The 16,974-nt window shown below is 43.1% G+C and overlaps 1 protein-coding gene across 6 annotated transcripts in view; it reads right to left on the bottom strand.

Moving 5' to 3' along the window:
• hdac4 (histone deacetylase 4) overlaps positions 1–16,974 on the bottom strand; it is a 138,709-nt gene that overhangs the window by 13,695 nt on the left and 108,040 nt on the right. For all 6 annotated transcript variants that reach the window (XM_030428139.1, XM_030428141.1, XM_030428138.1 and 3 more), the window contains 7 exons: positions 15,430–15,537; positions 13,611–13,666; positions 13,243–13,330; positions 11,328–11,447; positions 10,707–10,804; positions 3,600–3,718; positions 2,754–2,887 (listed from right to left, as the gene is read on the bottom strand). In XM_030428139.1, coding sequence (XP_030283999.1) covers positions 2,754–2,887; positions 3,600–3,718; positions 10,707–10,804; positions 11,328–11,447; positions 13,243–13,330; positions 13,611–13,666; positions 15,430–15,537 — 723 coding nt within the window. The remainder of the gene's footprint in view (positions 1–2,753; positions 2,888–3,599; positions 3,719–10,706; positions 10,805–11,327; positions 11,448–13,242; positions 13,331–13,610; positions 13,667–15,429; positions 15,538–16,974) is intronic.

Below are 16,974 nucleotides of genomic sequence, written 5' to 3' on the forward strand. Positions count from 1 at the left end.
GGATATTCTCTCTTGATGTGTGGTGCTTGGTGTTGACGAACTTAACATTATGTGCGTATGGTTGAGATAAAAAAAAAAGTGTCAGACTGTAGCCAAGTTAAACACCATTTCCTCTAATTAATTCTTCTTTTTTTTCTTTAAAGCAACATTATGTAACTTTTTTTTACCTTAAAATAACACCTTCATGCAGACCTGGGATTTGTATTTACGACAGTGATGCTGCACTCAGAAACTATGGGGGGCCCCACAAAATGCCAATTTCTACATAATGTTGCTATGAGGAAGGAATCTGAAAATTAGCTTCAAGCTGTGTGACCAGCTCAAATATGTCAGTGCAGTTTGCACCTACCTGTCACTTTGAGATGAACTGAATTTAGAGGGAAACAACATTTTTATTGTTATTGGAAACAGGTCTGTTTATTGGCGAAGAGTTATCACACTGTCATGGACAAAGATTGGTAAGATGACTATGGGTACATTTTTGAATTATCTACGACTCTGCCTCAAAAAGAAATGACATAACTGCCAGCAGTAAAAGCTTTTAAGGCTTTTACTTTAAACTTTTCTACAACTTGTTTTACAAGATAATAGATTTTTGAACTTCACTTCCAACTCGTCAAATACTGAAGCTTTGGGTTGGTAGGTTGGATTGGCCATCAACACATTTAACGAGTTGGCCGATTACCAATATAACAGCATCAGCATATATGTTGCCCGACATGTGTCAATATGAAACATTTTTTTTAAGAGAATGTAATGCAAAAAAAGATGCTTTGGATCATTTATAATTATGAAATTCTTGGTGTAGTTTACAATAATTGTTAGACAATAAATGCTATTATTAAACTTTAAAATATCTCGCCACATCTGAGGGATCACCCCAAAAAAGTGCATATCGCTGGTTCATCATTATCAGAATTTTTCACTACCTGATATCAATATTGGCATTAAAAAAAGTATCACTCTCTTTATATATGCATACAGTCTATGGCTCAGTGTGTATATATTTGCATGTAGACAAAAAACTGTTGTCAACACAGACTGTTTGGAATAATGAAATGAACTGAGTTGACCTAAAACACTGAAACTGACACAATAAGTCTTTGCAAATGATTTTCTAAGATACAAAAATGCTTCTTGTGTGAACACAAGTTGGCAGCTCTAAATACATTTGAATTCAAGTACGAACAAAACATGTACTGAGGATGCAGGACGGGAGATCTCCCACACGGAGTTTCAGATAACAGATACACTCAAGAAAAATAACTGGTGAGGTTAAAGTGCCCAAAGCGAGGTATTAAACAGTCGTCTCACTCCTCTCTGGCTGCATGCCGAAAAAGCAAATGTTTGTTTTTGCTCAGTGATAAAATGGATTGTGAATAAAACGGCAACAGATTACCCGTGGATACCAGAGACACACGCTAATGCCAAGCATGACCTATCAGCTGGCTGAGTTGGCCCGAGACGCAGCCTGGACTCTGTTCTGCAGTCACGCCCTCCTCTCTTCTCGTGACGCTATACAACCTCTGTTCTATACCACAATTCAGTAGTCCTTTAAAAACAAAAGCACTGCGATATCCTGGACGCAAACTGTGAGGGGAGAAAATGAGACTGAGCAGCTCGTCCAAAAAAGCACTCCAGCCTCTCCATTAGCTGGAAGAAAAAGAGTGGGCGGCTTTAAGGAGTTGCTATTCTGTTGTGTGCCATGAATCACAGAGCGCTGGTGTTTGTTCAGTTCCACGGCCCAACCTACACACTCCCACAATTAACCTTCTGCCTGGAAATCCTCTCCCCCTGACGTGTTTGTGCGTGCGTCTGTCTGCGTGTTGCGTGTGTGTGTGTGCGAGGTGTTGACTTCCTCTTGGAATTGTGGGGAGAGCGTAAGAGAACGTGGAGGGAAAAATGGTTTTGGCGAAGATAAAGGAGCACTTTTGTCAGAGGAATGTACAAGCTTGTGCTGTATTTTTAACTTCACATATCAGCCCAAGGAGGATATAGAATCACTGTCCTGCGCTGTTGTTGTGTTAGGTTGTTATAGTGATTTTTGTTACTGGTCATGCTAAAGGGTTCGCTCAAAACAGTATCTGTAAAATCACCTTTAATGTGAGTTAACCAATCAGGGGACACAAAATCTGCCTGTGATGTAAATGTCTAAGGACAGAAGTGAAGTTTAGAGTAAAATTACAGATTCAGATTTTCAAGCTTTAAGTACTGTTGGAAACGTTTGGGATGAGGAGAGTAAAAAACTCAACAAAATACATAACAATGGTGAGACATTTTGATGCAGAAGCGTTACATATTATATCTTTAAATGCAGCCCATAATTGCATCCACTGCTTTGTTGGAGGTCTATCTATGATCACAGACAGTAGACGAACAATTCAAGATTACCTACAGTATCAAACAAAACAATATCTCGTCCTTTTAATATCAGTCAAAAGGAAAATATTTTAAGTTTTAGACGATAGCATATAAATGTCGCATGTGATCTTTCAGCAAGTTTGTGCAGGAACTGACTTTCTCTTTGGGACTACATCTTTGGGAGAGTTGATTCCTGCACCACAAAAGTGCGTGTTGCCTCCTAAACAATATGCATTTAGATCCCATCGTATTTAATCTGACACCAGCCATAGATTGAGTCCAAAATTCTGAGAGTATTTGTCAAATCTAAGTGCCTTGCTCAGGGTTGTTTTGATAGTAATTTATGTGGATATTTTGGCAGTAATTATCCCTCCTCAGGGCTCTCATCTTACCTCATTGCCAAGCAGAGCAGAGACGCAGGCTTCGGAGGCATCGCATATGGCTGTGAGGTCGTGACCCCCCTCTAGGGCAAGCACCACCCGACCGCCTGCCAGACTCATCAGCTGCCTGGTCAGGTAGCCAAAGCCTGGACACACAGGAAATGACAGCGAAGGAGAAGGCAGAGAAAGAGAGAGAGAGGGCGAGGGGAAAGAGAAAAAAAGTTGAGATGGGGGAGCACTGATGTTCAAGCCCTAACTTCCTTTTTGGATATCGATCAAAGAAAAAAGAGAAAAAGGGGGCTTTGGGCATGGATGAGGAAGGGGGTGACTGCATCAGAGAGAGGAGGAGGAAAAAAAAGCGAGAGCGCTGTGGATTTACTGGGGGCCAGAAAACAAGCCATAATATGAGCCAGGTTTAATTTCAATAAATGCAGCTTTGCGTTTAGGCTCGGTCGCAGGCTTTGATCTCTTGCTCTCAGGAGGAGGGGAGGTTTAATATATGCATTCAGCCATACTTTCCTCTTCCCTGAATTCTACCCATGTCCCCTCAACATGCAATCCTCTCAAAACCACCCGTATCAGCCTTCTTCACAACCCAAGACCCCTGCTCTTATTTGAGATCTGCAGGGTGGTTTTAGAAAAGCTCTTTGTTGGTACGCCAACGTTCTCGATCTGAATACACAAGTCACAGCACAAGATAAACACAAGGCGTGTGTTTGAGCTTTTCTGTTTGTCTGTCGGTCTGTGTTGCAGCACTATATGAGTGGAGGGTGGAGACCATCCCTGAAAATGTGTATTTTTTTTTTATATATGGCATAGAGGAGAGTAATTAACTGGGTAGCTGTGGTCACTACTTACATTTGGCTGTCAGTTTGTATCCTCCCAGGGGTGAGGCATGACCGTCTACCGCATCAAAGCCTGAAGATACCAGAACCACGTCTGGGGCAAACTCGTTGGCAATGGGCATGACCACCGTCCTGGAGAAAAAAACACAGGAAAAATGTCAACAAAATAATGTATTTATGGTGGAGACAGATTCAGTGTCTAAAAAACACTAGCAGCACAGAAAAGCTTGGTGAAGAGTGAGGTTAAATCTCGTCCTGCTTGCTAAAGGGCAGTCTTCCTTCCAACTCTCCCTGTTGAGTCACATCTTTCTGAGGCAGGCAAATCTTGAAGTCATGCTGCATTTCATTAAATGTTATTGTTTCCGCCGCAAGTGTGACATCTACAATCTTGGGCTACAAACATTACACATTTGCTACAAGATATAACCACTTTGGGTCTCTGTACCAAAACAAAACAGAGGACATTTGCTGACAGCAGTTGCTCAGTGCCAGCTAGAGAGTCAGGTGCAGAGCCAGACCTTCTGGAGGAATAAACACCCGGAGACGCATCAGATTCTGCTCAGGTTCTGATTTTTTTTTTACTTTTGGGATTAAAAATGTTGATTCATCTTTGCTTTATCAACCCGACAGCAGTAGCAATCCACGGAGGTGAACTGCATTGTCAGGTGTTTGCATTCTGTAATGTTGACTTCTGACTGGAGCTGGATTATCCTGCTGTCAAACTTGCTTTGCTGGCTGCAACAAGTACCTTGAGTAAATGTGTGGATTACTGTGGGTTTGAACATTGTTGGAAACATTTGGGATAATGTAGATACAGAACCCAGCAAAATCTATAATGAAGGTTGAGTCATTTTTAGACATTTTAATGCAGAATACCAGAGGACCACTGGTGAACTCTGTGACCTCTGACGGCTTAAAGATGACTACTTCAGTTTAAGAGGACTACTATTAAAAATGTATTTGGAGATATGCCTTAAGTGTGCTTGCTGTCCCTGTGATGTTGATTGTGGTAGATGGCGTAACCAACTGGAGATGCTACATGTCACTTTTTGCTGTATATCAGTCGCTGTGTTTTTCCTTTCTTTTATGGCTCTTCTCTTCCTTTCATGGTTTTCAAAGCAAACATCCATCTAATGAGTTTGTATCTACAGTACGTGTGTGGCAGAGAAAATTACAGCGTACAAAGTTTGGTAATTTGGAGGCAGCGATACACTACAACATCCTTAAGTAAAAAGCAGAAGCGGAAGGACAGATATAATTGCATGTGTGTATGTGTGTTAAGTATGCAAGATAATTCTAACACTGGGTGGGTGTGGTGAATGAGGGCTGTTTGTGTACAACCTTCATCTAACACACAGCTGGCGGGGAGGGAGTACTTATGTGCAATGTGTCATGCACATAAATCCAATCAACGGTTGGGTACTGTGTAATGATTCACTGCATGCTGTGGCTGGAAAATCCAGTCCGGTTAAGATGGTGACCTTTTTGAAAAAAAAAAAATAGAATTACTGCCTTGTGGTTGTTTGCCTCTGTGCACTAATCAAGCTGCTGCTGTGCAATAATGATGAATAATGGGAAGATCATTTTCAGAAGAACACTATGATGTCACAGTGAATGTAACCTATGACCTATTGAATATCAAATGTCATAACTTCATCATCTTATCCTATTAGACATTTGTGTAAAATTGGATTGTTATTTTTAAATTAATTTGGACAGTCCTGAAATTAAGTGAAAACAGAAATTCCCTCAGTGCATTTCTGAGATATGGTTTCATGAGTATTGTGGTGCCATGAGGTCGCAATTATCATGACCTTCGACCTTTGGCCATCAAAACCTAATCAGTTCATCTCTGAGTCCAAGTGTTCATGTAAATTTGAAGAAATTTCCTAAAGGCTTTCTTGAAACAGATTGGGACGTACGGGTGGACCATCTGAAAATATTATTCATCCAGTCATTAATCCAATCATAACCCAGGTAATTTATGCTTTGCTCAAAGAAAAAAAAAACATTCAAGTGTTAATTAAACATTGAGTTTTTTTTTTTTTTCTATTACGGTATCTGTAAGTTAGGAATCAGTAATGAATCATTCAACTGGTCAATACAACTCGGGGGTTGGCACACTACAGGCTTAGTTGACTTTATCGGAAAGTATATCCTGTCACAGTAATCTGGTCTCACATGATTTAGGATGTTTACATACAGTTCATAATAGCTGGACTTCCCAGATGACAAAACCAGTTATTCTCTGATTCACTCAGATTCTGCACAAGAATGTTTTTTGGGGGGTCTGGGTTTTCTGTCCACGCAGTGTTTTGTTGAGGTCTGCGAGTGACGGAGTACCACAGGGTTCCGTCGTAGGTCCTCTGTACTTTGCCGACCTCAAGAACACGGCGCTGGTTTTGCTGGCTGTGGGCGAGCAGCGTGCCCCGAGCTCCGCAGGCCACCGGTTTTTCCATCTCTCATTCACCACCAAATTATAACCCTTAACTGTGCACACCACACCCCCGACCACAACACAACACACGTACGTACACACAGCTGTCTGGGGGAGAGGCGGGAGGTAGCGTTGGGAGCTCTTTGGTAGCCCCAGACAGCAGGGGTACAGGGAGTGCGTGCGTCACTGTGTGTTAGCGTGCATCTGGCAACATTTCAGAGAGCAACGTCATTAGGGAATAGAAGAAGACGAAGGGATAGGATGGAAGAAGTTGAGTGAGAGAGATAAAGATACAGAGAGCGAGAAAATGAGCGGGGGAAAGGCCTCGAGGAACCCATGAGAAGAAAACATGAATGAACAAAACATGAAAGAGGAAAATTGGCACTGCGGCGAGTGAAAATGTGTCTGAAACCGTGATCCGTTGTACCAACACTTCATTACCACGACCCAAACTAGACAATTATGTGAAATGAACAACCACCCTGCACAGGGAAGTTCATATTTTCCAGCTTCAGTTTCTGAGCTAATCGTATGTGTTCACAGGTTTTCTGCCTCTGTCTCCGCCCTACACACACACACACACATAGACACAAACACACACACACACACACACACACACACACACACACTCAAACACACACAGCCTTGGCCCATTAACATTTGGACCATAAAAGACCCCACACTAAAGGGAGTTGGCCACAGGCGAGCATGTGGGCTGACACACGGCGCAGGGGGGGGAAAACCTTGACCGCCAAGGATACTTTAACTACTGAGGGCTCCCCCGTCCCCCCTCCTCCAACCCTGAGAGACGCACAGACAGAGACGGTTCTGGTCACGATGCTGAAAAACTGCTGGTGTCATCAGTTCCAACCCCCACATCCTCGAATAATATCCTGACATTGAAGGAAATACAAACCCACAGTAATCAATTAGCAGACTGGGATGAAGGAAACTAGTGGTTTTAGAGAAGACTAATAGTGCGTGAATCAGAGGCTATGTATGTGGAGATGAAAAAGCTTTTCTGTTAATTAAGGGAGGGGAGACTTTACGACTGAGCTGTTAGCTACAGGACATCCTGAGCGAAGAGGTTGCGATCTAAACCGCTGCCGGAGCAGAATCGCACCAGTAAACGTGCAGGTCAAACTTTTGTTTTAGTATTGTTTGGTTTACCTGGCAACAGGTGCATGTGTCACAGTGTCAGCAGAGGAATGCTGGTTCTACGCCTGCGTTTGTATGCGTGAGTAAGTTTGTGGGAATGTTGTGCGGTTCTTAAACGCCATCATTCATAAAGTTGGGGATTAAAGAAAAAGAGTTGTCAAAATCGATGCAGCTGGGTTTAAGCTCCTAAAACACTGGATCATACACTTCCTAAGTATGACGTCTTTGGGGTTATTTTCTCAGAAACCTATTTTCTCAGGGCTCAGAGTGAGTAAACCTTTTCCACAGGCTGAGTGATCTTGACTAAAATGGGTTAACGGAGTCTGTATCAGTGATTATTCCTCCTCCAAACTTTCATCATTACATCTGCCCACTATTATATAAACCCAACATCACTCGACCTGTATTTCCTCGTTTCGTTTTTATTGTTTGACTTAGAAGATTAGTGACCACCTTGCAGTTGCTAAGGGGGCTCATAATACCAAAAGCGAGAAAGAAATTCAGATCACCATATGTGTGATTCTTGCAGCGCGATCAGTCTTGGGTTTTATGAAAAAAAAAAAAAAAAGCATTTGAAGAGTAACTCACAAATAGAAAACATGGAACATCACTGCAGCCAAAAAGGCAGTGAGCACCATATCTGCCTCTGTGCACACACAGCATCTCCAAACATCCACTAAACTCTACACTACTTGCTTTACTAACAGGCTTAACCTCATGAAGGCTGTTTTTTTCCATTTTCTCTGCTCCAACAAGTGAGTTGAGCGCATTCAGACTTCTGCAATAGTCATCTCACACAGGTCCGTACTGCAGTAGGTGTCGGCATAATGCTGATCAGTTGAGCCAAGGAAAACTTCCTCTACAGGGACTACTCATCTTTGTGTAATTACTCAAGCTCCTAACTTATCCTTTTCCACATCTTGATTATACCTTCTGATCCAATGCACTTCAAGTTTCTAACATAGAAGGCAAGGGGGCTGAGATGTAACATTAGCGGTAGACCACAGGCTGCAGATAAGGCGTTTCATATTTCAAAATATCATCAGTTCCTGTGGTTTGTTTTGTTGATAAACAGTAGAAAAACTCATTATCTAATATTATAAAACACTATGTATCACTACTAGATATAATCTGACAGTGTTTACCACGGATAATATTATCACCAGCCAACTGACGGGTGCTCAAGGATTGTTAAAAGACCGGAAAGCCTCCAAACTACAAGTCGTTAAGAGTTTCAACCTCACCCGAGCAGTTAACGGCCAGGTGAGACCCGTTTTATGAAAGTATAGACTCGGTCCTTTAGAGGGAGCAGCGCTCATCGAAACAAGTCAACAAACGGTTAAACTGCAGAGCTTCAAGGCTTTCCCCCTCCGTTCATAAAAAAAAAAAAAGTGGCCGAGAGCGGGAGAGGAGAGAGAGAATAAGAGAGCGAAAAACTCACACACGCACACTTACACTTCAAAGCCCTGTCATCTGGCGCTGCGGAGAGCTGGTTTGAATTAAGTTTAATTCTCCTCCTCTCTCGTCTTTCCAAGTTCATGGCAGAAGAGGGAGAGAGGGGAGGAGGAGAGAGAGAGAGAAAAAGAGAGCGAGAGGGAGAGACGGTGCTTCTGGTTTTCATTAGGGCCAATTTTCTTATCTTTTTTCTCTGTGCTTTCTGGAGGCTCAGACTTGATCCCCTGCAAATGCAACGTGGCACAGGCCAGCGGAGGAATGGGAAGGTGCCGGCTGCAAGGCACGCATCCCCCCCCCCCTCCCGAGGAAGACGAAAGAGAGGACCACAACACGCAGATAAACAATGAGACTGCAGGAGAGAGAGAGGGAGATGTGTGTATCGAGTGTCAATGCACATGTCTCCGTCTGCAGGTTGTAAATGTGAGAGCAAACTGAATGTAAAAGCTGCAGGTGCGAACGTTTGCACGTCTGTTTCTCCGTGTTTTGTTGCATATTTATGTACAGTCATGTGAGTCTGACCCAGGCCTCTCTGCATTTCTATGAGCTTGTGTGCAATTTATATGCACATCGCCAATGACTCCCCAGCAACTGTGCTGCTTTGATTCATGTATACAAGCACGGTATAGTCACGTGCATGTGTGTGGCAGATCCATGAGCTGTGAGGCAGGTTCGCCGCCGTCCTGTGGGGCCAATGAATTGCCCGATACTGCGGCAGCCTCCGGGGATTAATGGCGCCAGGGTCTGAGGTGATACACACCCAAACTCTCGTTCTCCTTCAATTTATATCTCTGGAGCTCGTCCAGAGCGCTGATTTAATAAGCTACGATTACATAAACAGAGCACACAAACACAGCGAGAGCCGCTCCACATGCGCACTCACTCAAATGGATGCATGCAACCCTGAACTAACATACATGTACAGAAACCACCCTGACAGTGTCATCTCGGGTTAGCTCACCTCGGGCTTGAGAATGAAAGTATTAGACCAAAGATCTGGAGTCCAAACTGAAGGTGTGGTGTTTGAAAGAAGGGGGCATTAAGGAGGCAGTGAGCGTATAATGAGAAATGCTGCCGAGCTGCCTGCGATACGGGAATTATTGCCAGAACCTGCTGCATCAATTTTGACCATCCTCCTGTTGCTTTAATTCTGCTAACTTGATGGAAATATGACACTAAAATGCTGGAGAAGCACTTTAAGAATAGTGAGTATGAATTTGTTTTTCAGTACAGTGCACTGCCTTCAACTACTGTTGTTAAATATAGAAGGATCTGTATCAAATCCATCTGAACTCATTAAACCTGTCATATATTAGCATAGTATTAATTAGTATAAGTGTAGTAGATGCTGTATGTAGTTTAACTTCATATGATTACTGATCAGTGGGATTTCATTCATGTGAATAACTGCTTTGTGTATCAAATATACGTAGATGGAGGGAAAAATTGCTCTTTTGTGTGAGGCATACTGCGCTGGCTATAGGCCTCAGTGATGATTATACATATTATCTATAGTATGTTCTATCATATATTAAATGGTTGTCATCGAGAGGGTGAAGAACAGCGGAGAGACGGATGAGAGAGAGCCGGAGCACTCAGGGGTCTGGGCTGCATTAACGGGTCGAGGTGTGCTTCCGGGAGCTTGCGTGCTGAAAGCCGTGAGGAGACAGCGTTCTGTCAGTTTGATGTGTCGGCTCGGGCCAGATGGACGCACGGTCGCAAACACGGGGTTCATCTTCAAAGAGCGCTGGAACCAATCCAGACCTGCACCTTACCAGCTGTATGAAGCAGATATGTGTATGAGACGTGTACTTGTCTTTGCTGAATCCATGCCGGTACGCTTTTAGGCCTTTCAAGCTGTGTGTGTGTGTGCGTTTGTGTGTGTGGAGGTTATAAATAGCTCAAGAAAGTGGACCTAATAGAAATCAGGCCTGGCACGAAGGGAAGCTTCATTCCAACTCAACGGCCTCCAATAGATCATTTTGTCGAACGATGCGCTGCGTAGCATCACAAGGAACTAGATCATTCAGTCACACTCTCTCTCTGAAGTAGCAGGTGATCTCGCTGTCTCACCTAAAAGCAGCCAGGTAATCTGCATCACCCATGGGAGGCTCCAGTCCTCCTGTGAAGGCCATGTTCACGTTGAAGCCCACACCTGCTCCACTGCCCACCTGCGACACACATTAAAGCAAGACTTTACTTTAAAATGCACGCTTACTTTGTCTGCATAAGTTCAGGGTGAGGAGACAGACTGCTGTTCCTTTTCCAACACGATCTGATATTGGCGAGTTTTGTGCCGTTCCTAAAACATCATGATTAATGTGGTTCCAGGACCATCTTCACAGCTGATTCCTCAAGTCTGTGTCATGGCTTTATGACTCAGGATGGAAAAGACCTGAGAAGCATGCACATGGGAGCAGCTAGCTTTCCCAACAAGTGGCTGATGTTGTGAAGCATCTTCTTAACCTAACCAAGAAGATTTGTTGCTGAAACCTGAACAAACTGCTCCAGAAAACGTAAAATCAAAAAATCAACTAAGACTTTAAATAAGTCTAGGCCACATGAAAAAATTCCACATGGGATTCAAACACTAGTCTCTGCTTCTTATGTGGCCTTTGTCCCCTGTTGGTCAGTTGTAATAATGGTCCTGGAGCAACACCGACACAGCGATGTTAGATAAACTGTCCTTCCTACCTCGTCAGGCGCTCCGCTGCCGGGGAAGAAGTTCCCGTCATCGTAGCGATGCAGTGACATGTAGAGAACGCTGGGGTCTGCGTAGAAGGCCTGCTGGGTGCCGTTACCGTGGTGGACATCCTGGGAACATCATAAAGGGAGAGGTTAGGGGAAGATCAGTGATTAAGAAGGGTTATAACAGTATTCTCAGCGTATCCTTTGGCTCCTCTGGCTCGATATCAACCTAACAGACATAACAGAGGCCGTCTTATCACCAAAAGGACCTCAGAAGATTCATGAACTCCTTCACCTGCACTAAGACCAACTGAACGACGTTTAGACCGACTACAATACTGCCAGACAGCCACGTCTTTCCTTCAGCTGCCGTCTGTCGTGATGTCAGAGAGAGTGATGGTCAGCAGGATCCAATAAAACACTCAACTTCACAACATCAATTAAATGACCTCATCGTCTGTATCCCAAGAATGCTTTAATACGCTCATCCTAAAAATGTCCCTGTTGGCTGGAGGCACAGTGGCATGACAATGAGTTTGCTGGCTGCGCTGAAAGTCCTCCTGCGACAGACAGAGAGGAAATGAAAAGGCCCTTCAAAGGCTTTTTGGGAATGGCCATGACCAGCCGGGGACGCCGCTGAAGAGGAGAGCTCCTAGACACGACTGGGGCTTTGTCATACCTTCTTATAAACTACTCCGTCTCTTTAGAAAAAAAAGGGGCCAGTGTCTGACCTAAATAGATGATATTTTAAGCCCTTTTTGTCATCTCATCTCATAACAAGCACAGTAGTGTGCATGCAGTGGTCTAACAGAAATGTATTCCTGGGTTTGATTGTGTTTTATTCTACGTTATATCCTGCATTTCTGAAAATAAAACTACAAGACAACAAGTAAGATGTTTAACTGCACTCCTCACATTGAAAAAAACGTAAACAGAACAGAAAAAATACAGATGATTTTGATATTGTTATATCTTCACAGTCAAGAGGCAATCTTTCCTTCCTGAGGAGGTGCTGAAGCAAAAGCCACAGGCTCATAAAACCCCAAAGGTTTATCACTTAGGACAATAAAAATACTTGGCATATTAAACGGGAGTCTGCTTACAACTTATCAGATGTCTTGTGCAAAGTTGACCTTTTGACTACTTGTGGAAAAAATGGGAAGGATGTGAGCAAAACAAGGTGACTGATCCTCGAAGGGCAAAATCAAAAAAATCCAGCAATAACGTTTGTTTATATCTTGTTAGTGGGCAAAACAAGGTGACTGATCCTTGGAAAAAAAAAAAAAAAAGTTGAAGTTTGGACTAAATCGTGAGTCAGAGGACAAAAAACAACCAGGAATGATCCGCTGAAGACTATGAAAACTGACACCACAATAATCAAATACACACCAATGCACAGGGGCGCAACTTCCATATTAATGGTCCACTAAAAATAGATGTGGTAATTAGAGCTGCAACCAATAATGAATCAATCTATATGCTGTGTTGTGAATATTTTCTGCTCCGGTAGAAATTGAATATCCTGTTTGTGAGCAAAAGAAGGCATTTAAGGACGTCATCTCGAGCTTTGGGAAACACTGATCAACATTTTTCACTTTTTTCTGGCATCTTTACAGACAAAACAACTACTTGATTAATCAAGAACATAATAAACAGCCAACGAGCCCTAGTGGTAATATTTTCTCTTAATCTAAAGAAGAAGAAGTTATTTCTTCTGTAGTTAATAAGACATTTGTGCTTTTGTCACGTGATGAATCTATTCTTTGACATTTCCATTTACAAAAAGTTTCCTTAAACTCACATAAAGTTCAGTTGGCAATTATACCAGGTAGATGGGAGGGAGAGCAGCTTATATCAAACCTCTGAGAAAGAGGAACAGGTTATGTAAAGAGCGACTGTCAGTGTTGTGTGTGAAACTCACCCAGTCCACGATGAGGATTTTACTGACATTGAGCCTCTGCTGCAGGAGCTTGGCGGCTATCGCAACCGAGTTGAAGTAACAGAACCCCCTGAAAGTGTAGATAGAGAGAGAGAGAGAGAGAGAGAGAGAGAAGACATTGAATAAAGTCATGACATTAGAAGTGTTTCTCAAACTGAGAACAACATATTTGTGTCTGCCGTTCAGAAGTTAGGTAGAAGATTTAACATCACTGAATGCAAGTTGATCTACGAGGACGATGCTAAGAAAGCTTTTCAAGAGCAGTGACGAGGGAGGAATGTGAGGAGAATTCATTTTCTGGAGGGAATTGAATTGAAGGGAAATATTAGGGCGGGGAGACATTAACTTACATAGGCGTGCTCTCTTCTGCGTGATGTCCAGGTGGTCGAACTACAGCGAAACCGTTCTGTCAGGGAGAAAACAAAAACCATTCTCACACACAGAGTGTATTTCATTCGTTTCATTTACCGTGCATAAACCATCACCGTCTGAGTGGTCAGACGACGTTGAGAGATTTTTCTCGCTTTCACATTCAGTGTCTGCGCCTTGGTGACGTGATTGCAACAACACCAACACAGAAAAACAACATAACACAACATCAATTAAAAGCAAAATGTATTTATTCTCATAACTTTACATCCATCAGTACCAAACTTAATCTTTTCAGCACCATTACTCCTTAAAAGAAATGTCAACATGCCTTAGCTGAAGATTTAAAACAGCTCCTAACAGGAAGAATAACTCAATACGCACGCGGAGAAACAGATGCGTACATCGGGTCAATTAAGGGGAGCTTTGTTAAGGCAGGGACCTGAGGGACTCACAGCAACTGTTTTGGGGGCTCCCACTGCTATGTGGGGACATTAGATAGATGTCCGGGCTGATGTAGAGCGAGGCAAGCTGGACTAATGATGTTGAGTCAGCTGCCTCAGATTAGCAGCCAGTCGGGAGTTTATTGTAGAGACAACTGCCTCAGCTGGTCTGAAGACACTCGGCTAATGCACGCTGCATTATACAGTATGTACGTAGGTGTGTGAGGGGCAGGAAGGTGGAGTGTTTCACTATGCAGAGGGAAAATAACAATGGATTAAAATAGAAACGGGGGAGCGAAATAGAAAGCAACAGATGGAGAGACAGACGTGTGAGTGTGTGAGTGTGTGTGCAGCAGATTTATGGCGTTCTGTGGAGTTCAGAGAGTTGTTGCTGCAGGTGGAATTTGGTCATTTGGCTGCGGAGGATCCTCAGAGGACCATCTGTATGTGCATAGGCATGCGTGTGCGAATGTGTGTGTGCATGTATGTGTTAAGATCAGGTTAAGCTGAGGGCAAGTCGATACTCGTGCTCTTTAACCCCAGCTGAAACAAAATCCACGTTGGTCAGGATTCAGCCGAGTTTTGTATTTTTCCTCCCGAGGTGTGAGATCCATTTGATTTTCCTTTTAAACTCTGATAATTGCCGATCACACAATGTACTACATAGACGGACCAGACCATTATTTCTCTAAAGCAATAACGCCTGCATGCAGAAAAGGCATTAAACGCTAGCACAGCTAGCTAACACTAAGTGCGACGGCTGCTCCGCAGGTGGCTGTGGTGTAACACCAATAAAACAGGCCTGTTAGCGAGGACTGTTGGCATTTGCAGTGCCAGCGTGCCGGGCCTCCCTGCTGGGTTCAAACAGTAAGCAGCCATCGCCACAGACACAGGAAGGCTGGCTGGTGGGCAAAACATGACGGGGGTGGGGATGTCTGTCTGAGAGGTGCTAACGAGACTTTGGGCTGGAAAGAGCTGGAAGGAGGTTTCCCTTTTCCTGAGGTGTTTGGAGCCACAGCAATGAGGAATATTCTCAAATAAACATTTACGCGATCACCCATTTGCTCTGCCTCGCCTTCTCTGTGAAGACACTGTGTTATAATTCACTCGACTGGAAAACGGAACAAGGCAGTCACTCTAATATCCTTCCAAGTTCTAGTCAAGGATCTATCTCAGCAGGGTCCATCTGAGGCTTGATTCATGTTGGCTCCATTTTAAAAAATGTTATTGAGCACACAAAGAATTACCCACAAATAAAAGCCACACAGACGTGACAAATGCACTTCCTTCAGTCTTGCCAATCCCTAAAAATGAAGCCCAAAAAACAGCCCCGACTTCAACGGCTCATTCGACTCACCTTCAGCTCTGCCGATGCTACTTTGAAGACGAGCTCCACCACCGAGCCGACGGCCAGACGAGCCGCGCTGGACGAGTGGACCTCATTCCAGATAGTGTCGCTGTCCACCTGCGAACACAAACACACATGCAGTCATGGGATTCTGAGAGAACATTTTTTTAAAAGGAGCAGAAAGAAAAAAAAAAAATAATCACTTTGAGGTACTTGGCGGTGCGGTTTACAGTATTTGAGCGTGACAGTAATTATAAAACTGAGAGGACATTTGAAATCATTTAGCTTTATGCCATTTCTCAGCATCAAAGTGAGTCTTTGAAAGTGGGACTGCTGGAAAATGTTTTCACTGACATGGAGGGAAAACAACAAAGAGAGAAAGCGTGAGGCAGTCACACATATTTAGAAGATTACTCATTCGGTACAGACGAGCGGTCGAACCTGCACCAGAGAAGGCAGCATTGTTTCTGATTGTTTGCTTTGGCACACTAAGGACTGTTTTAAGCAGTTAGATACATAAAATGTGTCACTTGCCAATGCTAAAGAAAGAGTGAACAAAGTCTCTGGACCCAGATCTGCATCAAACGTTAATGGGAGTTCCATGAAAAGTAGTTCAGTAGTTTTTTAAATGATCCTGCTGACAAACCGACCAACAAAGAAACAGACACGCGTGAAAACACAACCTTCTTCGCTGATAATATAAAAGGTTACTCGTTCTGGTTGTAATTTCATCTGTTCATTTTAAGATAAAGGTTCGGTCAGTTTGGAAACATATCAGTTTACCATAAACTTTCATGCCAAGTCTCCAAAAATCACAAAACAAAAAACTATCTACTTACAACACTGTAAATTTGATAAAAAGTGGCTCTCCTGTTTAGAATTCTCCCGGTCTGTATTATTGTTAGTGTTGCATTAACCCCTTAAAATACTACCTTAAGACATTAAGGGCACCTTTAGACTGAATTATGAACAGAATTATGAAAATAAAAATATGAAACAACTGAATTTTTTTATCGTCAAATGATTTGTATCATTAAGGTGCACAGCCCTAGTTTGCAAACATGCTGACAAACCAATATATCAGTAAAAATGATATTAATAAAGTTAGTGGTTACTTCAGATATGAATGAAATGAAATTAACAGTGTGGACAAGATCAAATGTAAAGCTACTGGACACTGGCATGAAATATTCTCTAGTTGAAACTGATGATTTCACAGAAAACTTTGAGTCAAAGCATGAACTCTGTGTTTATCCATTTGTTATATAGAGTGAAAATGAGATTTCACGGTTGATTGCACGTCTGCTTGTACGTGTGTGGGAGTGAGTGATTCAGACACAGGGCGAGCATTCAGTGGTCAAGCCTGATTAATGCTGAGGCACGCTTGGCCCTCGGCCCCCAATCACAACAGAACATCCACACACGTGCGTCCGAGCCAAATGGACCACGATATTCTATGGGGTTGATTGTGCGCAGGCCCGTGCACATGATAATATACACACCCTCAGTCAGGCATGGCAGATACTGCAGGCAGATGGAGCGCATGATAAACAC

Source organism: Sparus aurata, chromosome 9 (genome assembly GCF_900880675.1).
Source record: "Sparus aurata chromosome 9, fSpaAur1.1, whole genome shotgun sequence".
NCBI lineage: Eukaryota > Metazoa > Chordata > Actinopteri > Spariformes > Sparidae > Sparus > Sparus aurata.